This window comes from Pezoporus wallicus, unplaced genomic scaffold, assembly GCF_028554395.1.
Source record: "Pezoporus wallicus isolate ANWC-B61680 ecotype Strahan unplaced genomic scaffold, APGP_CSIRO_Pwel_v1 contig_7237, whole genome shotgun sequence".
NCBI lineage: Eukaryota > Metazoa > Chordata > Aves > Psittaciformes > Psittacidae > Pezoporus > Pezoporus wallicus.
In genome coordinates, this window is record NW_026635802.1 from 399,890 (window position 1) to 414,490 (window position 14,601).

At 44.9% G+C, this 14,601-nt stretch overlaps 1 protein-coding gene and 1 long non-coding RNA gene across 3 annotated transcripts in view; one reads left to right on the top strand and one right to left on the bottom strand.

Moving 5' to 3' along the window:
* Positions 1-1,019: 1,019 nt before the first annotated feature.
* Positions 1,020-2,685, bottom strand: LOC130593263 (uncharacterized). The gene is made up of 2 exons (XR_008970770.1): positions 2,584-2,685; positions 1,020-2,035 (listed from the first exon to the last, which is right to left on the bottom strand). It is a non-coding gene; the product is annotated as an uncharacterized LOC130593263 (long non-coding RNA).
* Positions 2,467-14,601, top strand: part of OXSR1 (oxidative stress responsive kinase 1) — a 93,429-nt gene continuing 81,294 nt past the window's right edge. Inside the window, exon 1 of one of the 2 annotated variants that reach the window (XM_057398283.1) lies at positions 2,467-2,737. In XM_057398283.1, the coding sequence (XP_057254266.1) occupies positions 2,482-2,737 (256 nt within the window). In that variant the 5' untranslated portion in view covers positions 2,467-2,481. The other variant, XM_057398284.1, reaches the window with a different exon arrangement.

Below are 14,601 nucleotides of genomic sequence, written 5' to 3' on the forward strand. Positions count from 1 at the left end.
GCCTCTGCATGGCTGTGCTAAAAGAGCAGCTTTAGCTGTAACAAGAAGAAAATCATACACCTGAGAGTCTACATGAATAGACAGGTGAAATCTGCAGTGCCTCGACATGCAAACTGGAGTTTAGACAAGTTTCCACAACCCAAGTGTAAATTAAGTTAGTTTATGTTTATACTTGCGATGACGATAAGGCAAATCAACCATCAAGTATCCTTTACAGGTACTAAAGGTAGTAACATCTGTGTGATGAATATTAGAATCACCAATCTATGCATTAAACATCAGGTTTATGATAGCAAATATTACATGGATAGGGAAGAAAAGAAAAAGTGCTGGATAGTGCCAATAAATTTCATTGAAACTGAGAAAGGAAATCAGGAAAAGCAGGATGAGCAGAATAGTAGCGATGAAACGAGAAGGTGATGCTCGGAGATCTGAATTGGGCAAAGGATTAAGACCTTAGTTGAAGATAGCTCTGATTTTTGATCCCCTCATTGGACTCAGGGCAAAACAACCCCTGAATGGATGAATGCAACAGCAATGCCCGACTTCTGAGGGACCCAAAATGTTGAGTTCATTTACAAAATAGTACAAAATTTGTGTGATGAGGATTCTATGTGAACAAGACATTGTGGTTTGAAACATGGACATGCATTTTTCATTGCAGAGCTGGAAAAGTGGAATACAACCTTCATCTGTGCATGCTTATGTGGCTACTGGTGGTCTTGTCAGTGAAAATTTTAAATTTCAATTTTGATCAAAGTCTGCGCTAATTCTTAAAGAACAAGGCTTACTGTGAACCTAATCCTGCCCCATTGATCTGAATCAATAGAGTTTTATCATAGCCTTCAGGGGGAGGATTTTTGGCTCAAAAGAAGGGAATTCAAAATATGGTTCTGACTTAAAAACCACTGTGGTAAAATTCAGCATATACAAGTCTCTTTTTGTTGTTGACGCCTGGCTCAGATCCATTTTAACATGCTGTTAGCTATCAGAAATACAACACTGGCTACCCGAGTGCATGCTCTGGGCTAAAACCTGTTTTTAATTGCTATATAAACTCCTTTTATAACATGGTTAAAAGATCACAGAGACAGTTCCGAGCAGTAATTAAGGCATATTTAGCAAATATTAAAAATTGCTCAGCAGAGGAATGTTAAACACAGAGAAGTAGGAAAAACAAACAGCTTTTCAGTTGGAAGCTCTCCTATGACAGAGACCGCCGTTGTTGAGTGCCTGCACAGCAGCAAGTGGGATGGGGCTGTGGGCTTCTTGCTCCTGTAGGACAAAAAAAGGAAGGACTTCGTGTCCTGCATTAGGTAGCACAAGTGCAAATAGTGGAGTCAGACCATGCATTTGGCAGGGTATGATGGCCCTCCACAAAGCCTGGTTCATCAGAGGCATCTCAGGAATTTGTCCTAATAAGCTAAAAATATGTATAACTGACGTTCTTTGACTCATAGTAGTGCCTGACATCAAGCTACAAGAACAGTGACTGGCAAAGAAGAATGAAAGCTGATACAGACGTTCTCAGTCAGTTCTCCTGATGGTTACTATTGAGACTGGTGAGAGTGAGAGATGCACTATTTTACATCGGGAGAAAAAACCACCAAACCAGATCCCCAAACTGCAAACACTGTAAACCTAAATATATAGACATCTGCTTTGTGTTTCGTGGTACCAGATAGCCTCATATTCCTCACTCTTTTAACGTGATTTTTTTTTTTCCACCGTCCACCAGTTGTACTTCTGAATGCATTCAGATCAACAAAGCTCCAGCTACAGACTTGTGGGTCAAGAATTGTAGGATAAGGGTGTTGGAAATATCCATGCATGTTGAAATTGCAGTGTGGAGCAAGCAGAAGCATCCAGCAGCTGGGAAAACAGAGAACTGCTTATCTTCAGAGGGGGCAAGGAGGAAGCTAGACCTCTTGATCCTTCCATACCCGTCGTAACCCTGGGACCTATTTTTAAACATGGAATGTAGATGCTCCAAGAGCCTGGGCCAGGCTCCACACCTGCTCACTGCAGGGCTGGACTGGTGGTGAAACAAATGCAAGACGGTGGCTTGGCTCTCTGCCTTAGGATTAAAACGTCCCTCCTGGACCAAAGCCGGGGAAGGGCACACCATCGCTTTCCACCCTTCTTCACGGTGGGTTATAATGTGTCCAGCACACCAGCGAGACACCACAGGGCTGCTGTCACCACGTCTGGGAGAAGGGCTGCTGGAGGGCTGCGCCCGGGACCACCTGCCACCCTCCCTGCTCTGGTTTCCCCTCACGGCCCGCCCCATCCTTGACCACCGCTTCCCGCCACAGCCCCGACCGGAGGCCCCGCAGGCGCAGGGACCCTGAGAAGGACAAGCTGCGACTGACAGCCTCTCCGCCAATGGGAGCTACAGATTCGGCCGTTGGCAGCCAATCATAACCCGGAGTGGGTCTTAAACCGGCAGCCCCTCCCGCCTCTTGCCTGAGGGAGCGGAAGATGTGTGAAGCCGCCATCTTGTGTGTGGCATCCCCGCCCTTCCCTTTCTTGCCCTTAATGACTTTCCCCGCCCCGCCGCCCGCTTTCAGCAGCCCGCCGTACCGGTCCATCTCCGGAGGCCGGTGGCGGCAGCCGAGCAAGCCGTGGGTAGCGCGGTGTGGCGGCGGCGGAGGGGCGCCACGCTCAAGATGGCGCCGGGCGGAGCCCCGCTGTGGCGGGCGGGGCGTGCGCTCGGTGGTGTCGCCGGCGTGCGCGGGTGACGTCAGGTCGCTCTGGGCATGGGCAGGTGGAGGGAGCAGGCAAAGTTTGGCCGGCGGTAGCGGCAGGCGGCGGAGGCGGCGGGGCTGCGGGAGTCGCTGCTGGCGGGGGCTCGGCTGGGTGTCGGGCGGCGCGGGGTAGCGCAGCGCCTCTCCGCTTCCTCGCTCCTGCGCGGCGCTCCTCCTCGCGACGCGGAGGGCGGGCTGGCGGCGGGCGCGGCGCGGCCATGGCCGAGGACCCCAGCGCGCTGCCCTGGTCCATCAACAAGGATGACTACGAGCTGCAGGAGGTCATCGGTGAGCGGCGGCAGGGCGGGACGGGGACGCTCGGCCGTCACACGGCGTCTGTGCGCACGGTGGAGGGGGTGAGGGGTGTGTGGGGCTGGGGGGATCTCTCCGCTGAGGGAAGTGTGTGTGTGGGTCTGACCCCCCTCAGCTGAGAGGGGATCCTGTCACACAGCCCCGTCAAGGAATGGGGCTGTGTGTGTCCGTGTCTCCCTTCCCCGGCGATGTGTGTATGTGGAGGGTGTGAGGGGGGGTCTGCGCCCCGCTGTGGGGTGTGAGGTTCTGGGAGACCCTTCACTGAGGAGGGGTCTCTCCCGTCTCCCCTTATTTGCGACGGCGATATGTAGTGTGGGGTCTGTCCCCACTCCGAGGGGGCAGTCTGTGGGTCCCGGTCGCCCTGCATTGGAGTGTGCGTGTTTGGGGACGCACACGCACGACACGGGTTGGGTACGGGCCTGGGGCTCCATTTCTGCAGCCACCCTGTGCGTGTGTTGGGGGCTGCAACCCCCCACGAGTGTGCGGGACCCACAGAGCGGGGCATGGCTCTGCCCCATCCGTAGCAGAAGCTTGGGGTGGACCCCTCAGACAGGGGATCACCTCAAGCCTCTGCTCCCCGCTCCTTTATGGGGGTGCGTATATCGTCACGCCGGGGTGAGCGGGAAAGGGTTCGTCCACGCTGTTGGGGCTCTTCTGTCTGCCTGTTACCCTGGTATGCAGTAGCACACTCCGCAGCTTACAGGGGTGCTCTCCTTCTGAGGCACCCGCACTCGTTTTGGGAGGGTAACCACCTCTCTATTAACAGTTTTGGGACCCAGCATTGCTTTGGTCTGTGCAGGGGGCTTCGGGGTTTTGTAGTCCTGCTGAACAAGCCTTTTATCCTGGGTTTTTGCTGCTGCTGGGCATTTTCATTCATTGTCCTTGCAGCTTGAAGCCCCAGCCCTTGCTCTCTCCATTTAATGATTTTTTTTACCCCTTCCTCACTCTCTCTTGACTTCAAACTGCACAGTTACCAAAGGCCTCCCGCTGTACTGATTTATTGGCTCTGTCAACCATTTTGCCGGGGTGTGTATTTGAGGGATATATTGCTCTAGGGCGAGTGTGTGACACATCTGAGGTGGTGCCACAAGTGACTCTTAAGGTCAGTGCCTCCTGTCTTGCTCTGCCCTCCGCAGGCATGAAATAAAGTAGGAGGTGGCAGGGCAGGCTCCTGGCCAAAGGCTCCTGAAGGAAGGAGGTTAATTTTTAGAGTAGTCTCTGTGGAGTGCTTTTATTTGCAGTTTATAAATGACATAGTGCTATCATGCCCAGGCCTTCCATTTCTGCCTCATGGGGAGGCTTGTTCTCTGTTAAGGAGGGTGGGAGAGTTTGTGAGAATACTGTTTCAAGAGATTAGATTCTTGGCATTGTTTAAAAGTAGGAAGGAACTAAAGCTGTGGAGGGGGGGAAATCCTTCTGGAGATCCCTGTAGGATCAGGCTTTGTCCTCTCCCTTTGCTCAGTGGGAACAGCAGTGCTTTAGGAAGCAGACAAACTCCCCGTAAGACTTAATCTTGCAGATAAACCCTTTAAACCTCCTTTGGAAAATGAACCCTGGTGAGGATGATGTTCAAGCTCTTTGAGGAGCAGGAGATAAACCTGCTGGGAGAAAGGGGGTGAACCTGCCACCCATTTTTTTCTGGGAAAGGGACCTGGGCTGTGTGTGTAAAAGATGCTTTTTGGGAGCCTGCAAATGGATGTTCTGGTAGCACAAAGCAAGGATTTGAGCTGGAGCAAGTGGACAGTCTGCCTCTTTGTAGCTGGGGAGCAGGGTGGGATGCGAACAAAAGGGAATATAAATGCACTTCTGCACTTAGGAGAACTTGCTGCTGGGGACGCATATCCTGCAGCCTCAAAGTATTAGGAGGAGCAGCGATGTTCTGTCTTCTCATGTTAACCGACAGAACTTTAGGAGAAATCAAGAGAGAAGTATTTAATTTCTTCCATGTCTTTTCCCCTGTCCCTCTGTAAACTGAGTTTCTGGTGTTGCCTGCTTGCTGAAGGATTGTGTTGGCATTCTGGTGTGTAATGGAGTGTACACTGAAATGTGTGTATTGCAAACATATGGTTTCTCTTTTTAACTTTCCCTTCCCCCCTCCCCCTTACTCATTTCAAACATTGGTGTGTCTGCCAGTGTCCTGGATGGAGATGTGACGCAACCTTCCTAGCATGTATATGATTTGTGGGACGCAGTGTCGCTGTGTTAACTGAGCTGGACTGCCTTGCCTCCTGCTTCATGTCTCCTGTAAGCCTCAAGGGTTGATGTGTTGTTTTTTTTTTTTTCTCTTGAGCTCTCTTCTGTGGAGCTGTAAAAGTCTTTCAGCAGGGAACAAAGAGACGTCCTGGTGTGGAAAGAGGTGAATCTTGCACTGGTGCTTTCAAAAGATTTAACGTGTTCCCTGATGAGAAATGTTGCTCTATAAAGTTAGAGTCCACCATTTAGTAGGTTACTAGCTCAGCTATTTTTTCCACATCAGGATAAAAGAAAGCCATGTGTAGTTTAATTCCTTAATTTGTACTGGTTTTGTCTGAAAATAGCCATATGTGGCTCTTATTTGATGTGTATGGCTCCATACCATTTTAGTGCAGGAGCCAAAAGAGCAAGTTTTTTACCTGTGAAGAGAACTTCTGTAAAACTGCCCTCTTCATTCTGGCTAAAGGATTACTCAGCACTGGGAATGACTCAGGCAACTATAAAGGTATAGATTAATGCCTGTGATTATGCTTGATTAGTGTTAGTAATGGTTGAGTAGCCTCCTCAGGCTTAAATAACTTCTAGTACACTGAATCAAGGAGCCTTGCTCAGGATCAGAACCTGACTTTCATGTCAAAAAAGATAAAATGGAGGTGGAGTCAAAGAAGCAATTTCTAAAGCATTTCTATGAAATGTGCCTCTAGAGTAGTGATAGTCTTTGCAGGTGAATACTGCCTCTGAGACATGTAAATTTTCATGGAAAAAGAAAAATGTAGTCTGTGCTGGTGGTTGGGAAGGTGGTCTTCCAAGCGTGGATTGCATATAAATCGCTGCAGTCTCCTTTTTGAAGCCTGAGAAAAAGGATTCTGCCTCATGCTGCTTGTGCTGATCAGCTCCTTGCACACGCAGGTTCCCTTGGATCCAGCAATTCCTGTTGGAAATGCTGGTAGCAGTAGTGAAGTTGGTTGGAACTGGGTCATTCTCATTTTGCTACTTTTTTGGAAAGATGAGAGCAGTTCTGGCTGTGGCTGTTTGATTTAGGAGCATCCTCTCTGCTGTGAGCAGTCTGTGCCAGAAACAGAAGATAAATTAGTGGTGGGAGTGCTCCCTTGCTCTGATCCTGGGCCCTTCTTCCCCTGACAGATTCCTTTGTAGCGATGAGGACAGCACAGGCTGCACGAGCAGATGTGGTGGGAGTTTCTTATCCCCTCAGAAATCAAGCTTAAATTGAAAATTGAAGTCACCGTTTCCTGAATGATTAGGGTTTTTAATGGCTGTGGTTCATGTAGCTTTTGAGTTGGGCTTTGCTTTCAAATGCATGGATCTTTTGGAGTTGAATATTTAGATTTCTAACATGTTCATTGAAAGCTGTACATATGTATGCCTGTGCGGGAGAAAATTATCTTTTGCAGGTATAGAGGAACTTCTTAAGCTTAAGATCTCTGCTTCCCCAAATTTATTTGCTCGTCTTGTGCTGGTGTAGCTATCTTCTGTTCTGAAAAAGCACTGCCATTGAAATAGAGAAGCCTCTAAGTACTCACCAAGTATGATCAGAGTCTTTGGATATGAAAACTGGAATGGGAAGCATGGAAGTTCTGTGGCAACTTTTGAGTTTTTTTTTTTTTTGTAGTGTGGTGTTGACTGGTACCTGTGAGTCTTATCTGCTAGCTGCAGCCAGTTTCATATGCCTAACTATTTAAAACCCATTCAGGAAAAATATTACACTGTATGTAACTGCCGGAGGACTAAATGGAGTGTTTAGACTTCAGTCTTGGTGCCATATGTTTTGTTTTAGCATTTCATCGCGGATTCCCACTCCTCCTCCCTAGCCTAGCTAAACAAATTTAATGCCTACACTATATTCCCAGTATTCAGGCTTGTTAGTTCATTGGAAGATCTGCTTTGTGTACTCATTTGTAAACTTCTTCCACTTAAAGTTAGTAGAAAAGCCTTTTTTGTTGTTTTGCATTATGTTAAAGCTTGTATAAAATCAACTTTGGGCAAAGGTAGATCTATGTAAAAAAAAAAAAATGCTAGAGGTCATTCGTAGTACTTTGGTCTGCTTGGGCACTTGTGGTTGATTCTTAGTACCACAGGTTCTCAGCTGGTTGGATGCAGACTAATATATCTTCTTGTGTATTCCTGAGTGAGACTGAATAGCCAGGTTACTCCTGCATCCAGTCTCCCCTTCCTTTGAATACCTGGCACATCTCCTTTCTTTAAGACCTTTGATACTATCGCCCTACTAGAACAGGACTAAATTAGAGTCGGTCTTCAGCAAAAGGTGTTTAGCTGTGCGTGTGTCTTTGTTTAGTGTTCTGTTGTTTGCTCTTTGATAGGAAGGAGGATAAAATGCACAAGGAAGCAAACTGAGGACGTATAAAGGCAAGCAGTGGTGAAAGAGGCTGGCTGGGAAGAATACATCGTTGTTAGTCAAGTGGTGTGGCTGCCTTGCAGCTCATTTGAGGGGGGGCAGAGACAGTTCCTGCTGCTTTTGGCTATTTGGGGGTAGTAAGAAAAAAAACTACACAGGGAGTTTCATGTAGAAGTAGTTCACAATTTCCTGTGGCAGTTGCTTCCAGTACTTCTAGGTTCCTGGACTGATTAAGGTTTAACATATTAATTTCTCAAGAATACTATTTAAATAGTTTAAATTTAATGCAAATATCTTGGCTGGTGCTGGGAAATGTGAATGGGCTGTGCTCCTGAGCACACCTGAGGGGTGTATATGCTGACTGACAAATGCATGCCTGGGAGGCTTCTTCCTTCTGCAGCTGAAAAAGTCTTGGAGAGAATCAACTTCCCCAGAACATTTGTCTATTTAAACTTGGCAGCATCTGCTTTATTTCTAAGTGTTAGCAGCTTGCCCACCAAGTCAGTGTCTAGAGATGTAATCTTTTAATGAAAGTTGGAGCTATTTAAAATGATGGGCAATAACAGAGTCCTTTTGCTAATTGTGTTAGTAAATGATGAAAATCTGCATTTTGGTTAAATTTTCTTGGAAGGTTTCCCTTAAAATGCATTATATCAGTTATTAATCTCTGTGGCAGTAAATTTAGCTGTGGACATGCTAATGGAACGCTTGTAAATTTGGTGTTAATAAACTTTCTTAATACGGAGAGACAGACTTGAGAGCTTTGTGGGTGTAGAAGAATAGCTGTTGGAGCAGAGAAATTTGGCATTGCAAAATCTTTGAAATCTCAGGATCCTGGGACTTTCCAGATGAGTTTAGCCTATTACCCTGTACCCCCTTTAGAGTCAAACAACTGAGATGCAGATACGAAGAACTTGGCTCTCAAAGTTGATGCAGTTTCCTGTGACTTCACCTAAGGGAGTTCAGCCTTGATATTTCTAAAAACCCATGAAGCTCTGTCTGTTTTTCTGGCAGCTGTGCAGGAAAGTCTGCAGCAGGGTTAAGTCTCTGGCTGACAGGCAGTCCAGGCTCTTGACCAGAAGGTCATTGCTCATGGGTGTATGAGAGGAGATGGGGTACCTCTGATGCGCAAAATGATGCATATGATAATGTAGGGAGCTGTACTAAGAAAATTAAACTTGCCTGACTTGAATAAGACAAGGTCACTGTAACGAATGGTGGCAGTACAGCTAATTGACAGCAGAGATACAGGTACCTCACTAGGGTGTGATGCTGCCTCAGTGTTTCTCATGTTGCTCTTGTGTACTAATACAAAGAGACTGACCTTGGTATGGGATTAAGCTTGATTCGTTAAGTTGCTTGAGTGTGAAGTTTGCCTCAAAACACTGCTCATGTTTGGGGTTCTCAAGTTAATCATCAGAACCCATGTGTTCCTTGTATTTAACCAGATTATGTGGTCCTGCCACGTAATACAAGCAGGTAGGATTTTACAGTGATCTGAGTGCAAAAAGGAAAAATCCAGTGTTTCCTTTCACCCCTACTCAATAACTGCAACATACACCAACTTTTATCTTTTCCCGAGTCCCTTCTTTCACCACTCCCCAAGGTTCTTAAAGATTGCTGTTTTCTTGTGCATTACTGCACACAGATTTTTTGCTTAACACAGATTTTGTTGCAATTAAAGAAATTTCACTCTGGGGAAAAAAAAAACCATTTGGTTTTGTATCAACTTCCACAAAACTAGCCTAACACATTGTGCAAGGATTTCTTGCATCTCTTTGGTTCTGCACGCTGCAGGGGACAGTTGTCTTCAAGTCTTAAAAGCTTCATGAATCCCATCCATGAATGAAGTACAGAGTAAACTCAGAGCACTGATTCGCTTTCTCACCAAATTGGCTAAATCTTTCTTCCACCTCTCACCCCTTAAAGTTTTATACAGCTCATACTGCATGCTTCTGAAACAACACTTGCAAACTCTTCTAACTCAGTCAAATTAAAATGCATTTTTTGAGGGAGTACAGAAGAGCTCTTCTGAATGAGGTTTTAATTTCTTGCCAAATTTCAATTTTCTGCTCCATCCGTTTTGAGAACTACTGAGTTGGGGGTGGGAGAGAGAAAAATTTCTTGTTTTGTTTCATTTCACTGTTTCATGCTAAAGTGACTTTATAGCATTCTCCCAAATGGGTATTTCCTTCAGGCAGGAAATGAGCCTATGTAAATTCTTCCTGGAGAGAAGAGGTATGAGCAGCTGTTAAAGAATAGTGCGAGTTGAAATACTTCAGTGATTGTCTCTTACTGAAGTGAATTCTCTTTGGGTTTTGCTAAAATGTCACTGCTTTATAGTCATGAATGGTAATATAAGCATAAACTTTACTCTTTTTTACTGCTGGCACCTTGTTAATAATAAAGCCATGTGGGAGGATGATGTTTCCTTTTCATCCGTCCACAGAATTGTTGATTAAGTTAAAACTGCAGAGTGAAATTTTGATCTTGAGTACCCTGCCTCACTTCTGGTGACATTTGACTGAGCACATGGCTTGGCCTGTGGTACCCCCTGCTCACTTATTGTGTGGAAGGATTTGAGTTTCCTTTATTCTTAGAGCAGAGTTAATGGATAAGTTTTGCAGTTTGTTAGAGGGGAGGGTGCTGGAAGTAGGAGAAAGTTCTGCAAAACTAGTTATGAACATGGAATTGCATTGACATGCTTGTGGTTGGTGCCTGAGATTGTTAGATCTTGTATGTTTTATAAAACTGAAGTTTTCCTAAACGTTAGTTTAACAGTAGTTACTGTTGGACAAGTTGTGCATTTTCATTTTCGATTTGGTCTAAGTTAGGCTTTTGCTCATTTTTTTGTCTTTAGTGGATTGCAAGTCTCTTTTCTTAGGTTCCAGGGCTTGTTCCAGCTATTCTGAAAAGGAAGCTTTGAATACAATGCAGAGAGTAGTGGAAAATGATGGCATTTGGAAAGTGAGAGCACAAGTTTATGGTTGTGGGATGAGAGCGCTTAAGAGAATATTTTTCTTAAGGAAATTAGCTGTCTGGGTTCAGTGCTGATACCTGTTGAGGTAAGGGGGGGGCAGCTGAAACAGCAGTCAGGCATTTGGGGCTATCTCCTACTTCAGGCAGGCAACACAATATTAGGTTATCTTGATGGCTTAAAAACTCATAAATTAAAGACTGTGCTTCTTGTCATTGGGTAAAAACCTTTCCTGCAAAATTGCTGGGGTGGATTTCATTGTGTCAGTTTTCAGAACAAACTACTCTCACTTATTTTGCTGAGAGGCAGAGCTAGAAAAGACTCCCAGGGATGTGGAGTCCAGTTCCGTGCTATAGCCGATGCCAAATTGTATAATCCCTATACCAAATTAATGAATGCTTGTGTTTGAAATGACGCATGGGGGAATTACAGGCACACGTTCTATTAAACACTCAAAGCTCCATGTGACCCTGTCATCGCTGTATGAAACAGCTGCTTAATGGATTTCCTATGACAGTGGGAAGTGACAATGCCTTCTCTTTTATAGCATGTCTCTATAGTTCTGTAGGTGTTTTCCTTACACTGCCTGCTTTACATTCAGGTGGTATCTGCAAGGAGACACTTTAAGTGAAGGCTTGGGAGAGCTGCAGCTTGAAATTTATGCTGTCTTTAAACCTTAAATGTGTTGACTACAAGCATCTTTGATTTATGATTCCTTAAGATCTGCCAGTGAAAACTGAGTCCTTTGGAAGCATGACATGGTATGTCCTCACCTGTAAGAATTTTACCCCTTGTGCCAGTTCTTTGTGAACCTCTTTCTGTCTCTGACCTTGTGAGGTAGTGCACCAAGCACACTGAAAGCTGAGGCTGTAACTTCCGGCCCTTCACTAAAGCAAAAATGGTCACTGAAGATGCCAAGTGCTGTCTATTAAATAACTTGCTATTAACAGCTAAGAAATACCTTGGTATTGGCTTCCAGCAAACTGTACTTCACTGGAAAAAGCATCCTGAGCATGAACTCTCTTCCTGTTGAACAACTTGCTGATGCAAATCTGTATTTGAACAGCTGAGAGGCTGGTGAGCTAGCAGCCTAAGCACAGTTATTTGTCCAGATCCTAAGGCTCGGGATGGTTCTTACTACTCATGATTGAAAAAATGAAATTTTTAACCAGTAGGCTGATCCTGTGTGCTGAACACATCAGCAGACACAGAAAAGACTTATTAGATCAAGCTATTCTCTGAAAAGAAAGGATAATAGCCTTCAAGAGAGGACATAACAGGTACTTAAAAGCTTATTTACCTAAAATAGCCACTGTACTATCAAACATCTGCACTGTATGCAGACAGATTGTTCTGTTTAGTTGAATCCTGGCCAAATAAAATATCCTCTACAGTTGACAATTATATTTGAGACAGAGTTCAGAGATAAAGGTTGGGAGGTAAAAGGAGAGTGCTGGCTCGACTGCTGTACTGGGGCTGCATTTTGAGCCCTGGTAATATCTGATGACAGCTATCATGATGCTTACATTGCTGTATATACCATAAAGGCAACTGACAGTGATTAAAAGGGAAGGATAAACCTTCTCCAGTGATATTACTGTGTTAGGAAATGAGATGTTTGAGCCTGCTTTCCATCATGTAGCATTAACACTGCATAGCTGCAGTGCCCTTTAAATTAGCCACAGATGTTGGCATGAAATCAAATAAATTGTAATTGGTTTCAAACTGAAAATCTAATTTAGGCATGCTAATAGCATCTTAAGTAAATGTGGTGGGTCACACAGGACGTGTGTAACTGGCCCTTTGGAGTGTAGTGTAGTTAGTGCTGTGGGGAAGATGGTTTCAGAGGTGTTCCCCAAATCACCTGAGGCCCTTGGGCAACCAGAGGGTGTTTGTATTTTCTGGTGAGGTTCTGGTCTCTTTCCTGTAGACCACCAGTGTGCAAGTAGTGTTTCTATCCTTTTATTGAGGTGGGCTTCGTGTTAAATCATACTTGTTTAAAGGCATGATGGGCATGTGTGCTAGTTTGAGCTAATTTGGGGTACTGATTCTATGATTCTATTCTATGATTCTATTCTAGGGGTTGTAAGAGGTCAGACATACAGTTAACAGTAGCACCATCTCTTCTATGCTTTGGTGTTTGCAGTGGAAAGGTTGAGGAGGATATCAGATAGGCTGATGCTAGTCCCTGTTAATCTTTCTCTCTGCTCCTGCCATCTGTGGCCAGTGGCTTTCACTTGCATTTATTTTTTCCCCTTGCATCTCTTGTTCTAGTGTAGAGTCCAGTGGCTGTAGCTCTTGGCTGTATTTAGCACCACTTAGCAGTAGGGAGGCAGCTGAAAGCTCAGCTCTGTGGCGTAGACCGTAAACTGGTGACTTCAGGTGAAGCAGCTCATTGGTGAAATCAAATGGCACAGTGACCTGTTGATAATTTTGTCAGATCTTACTGACAGCCTTTGCATGGCCAGTCCTATTCCTCACTCTCTGTTCCAGTCCTTATATTGACAGGACGACCATTTTGTCTCCAAAAGTGTCACTTCTATGCTTAGCCTGTAATGATTCCCAACCTGAATGCTTGCCGAAGGTGGGAAAACAGATGATGTTTTCCTGTGTTCAGAGCCTAAAAGATAGATAAAGGGTTTTGAGAGAACAATGCGGTGTGGGGTGGAGTGAAAATTTCCATAAGACTTCCCTTCCTTTCTGCAGTAACCTTGGCATTGAGTTGTGCAGCTTACGGTAGCTGTAGATCTCTCTACAGAGCATAATTTATTTATGATGGTGAGTTTCATGGGGCCATGGAGAGATGTACCCTGCAGAAGCTACTGCATGTCAGTTCTGATGCATCTGAAAGTATTGGACTTCCTATAAGCGAACTGGATACTGACAACTGAACTACATGGGCAGTTAAGCCTTCAGCGTCAAGTGTTTCTGTGTTGCTGGACCACTGTAGGGGAAATACATTTAAACAAGTCATGGCAGCACTGTGCAGGACATTGTCTTACATGGGCAGGAACCTCTGAGCTCCGAACACAATGCATGGCTTTCGGTGGCATTTTCAACAGGGAGAGCTCTCATCAAGATGGTAAATAATTCACTGTCAGCAAGTTTGCGTGCAGCTCAAATAGTTTGGCTGTATTTCTAATTGGATAGCTGAGTTTCAGAAATGTGCTGCTTATTTTCTGAAATTCTTTGAATATGCTGGATTAATGCTGGAATATTAGTTGTCTGTGGGACACTGCAGGTACTGACATGAAATGACTGAGCAAAGATTCTCAGGCTTTGGGGAAGAAATGTAATTGAGTCTTAGCAACATTAAAATCTGTTGTGTGAGAGTACTGTTTGAAATAAATGGACTTAACTTGCACAGCATTGTAAACTGCTCAGGCTCTGGCTGTACTGAAATAAATGATAGAGGTCATTACAAAGAGATACACCTGCAATTTAAATGAAACAGGCAGAATTTCACAAGTAATAACTGTGCTTTTTGTGTTCTTCCAACTCTTTCATTAGAAGGTCTAGACTGTAGTCATCAGACATGCTGGTGTGAAATAGAAGTTATTTGCACTGAATTCTTAATTCTGTGCCTGGACATACTACCTCCCAATTATTACCTTTTCTCAATGTGTTGTCCAGCACATGCTCCATGTCTTAATGTACTTGCAGTCACCTTTGGCTTGAACCCAGCTTAATGTTTGCAGCACTTGGCTGTGCTCAAGGTGAGCCTGAAAGAGGAATGAATATGCTGCTAACTTTAGTGATGTGATGTGATTTATGCCATGTTGAAGGGTCGGGGGACATTTTGACATTGACCGCATGGAAATGCCAAGTTTTAGTATAATTTCTTTAAAATGGGGTTGAGCTATTCCTGTTAAAGCCTTGTTTTCTCAGAAATACGAGAATGGCTACTCATGTAAATGTGGAGTTTAGCTATTATGCCTGCCTGTAGGACTGCTAAACACACATAGTGTGGTGTCCTCATGTATAGTGTGTACTTATGC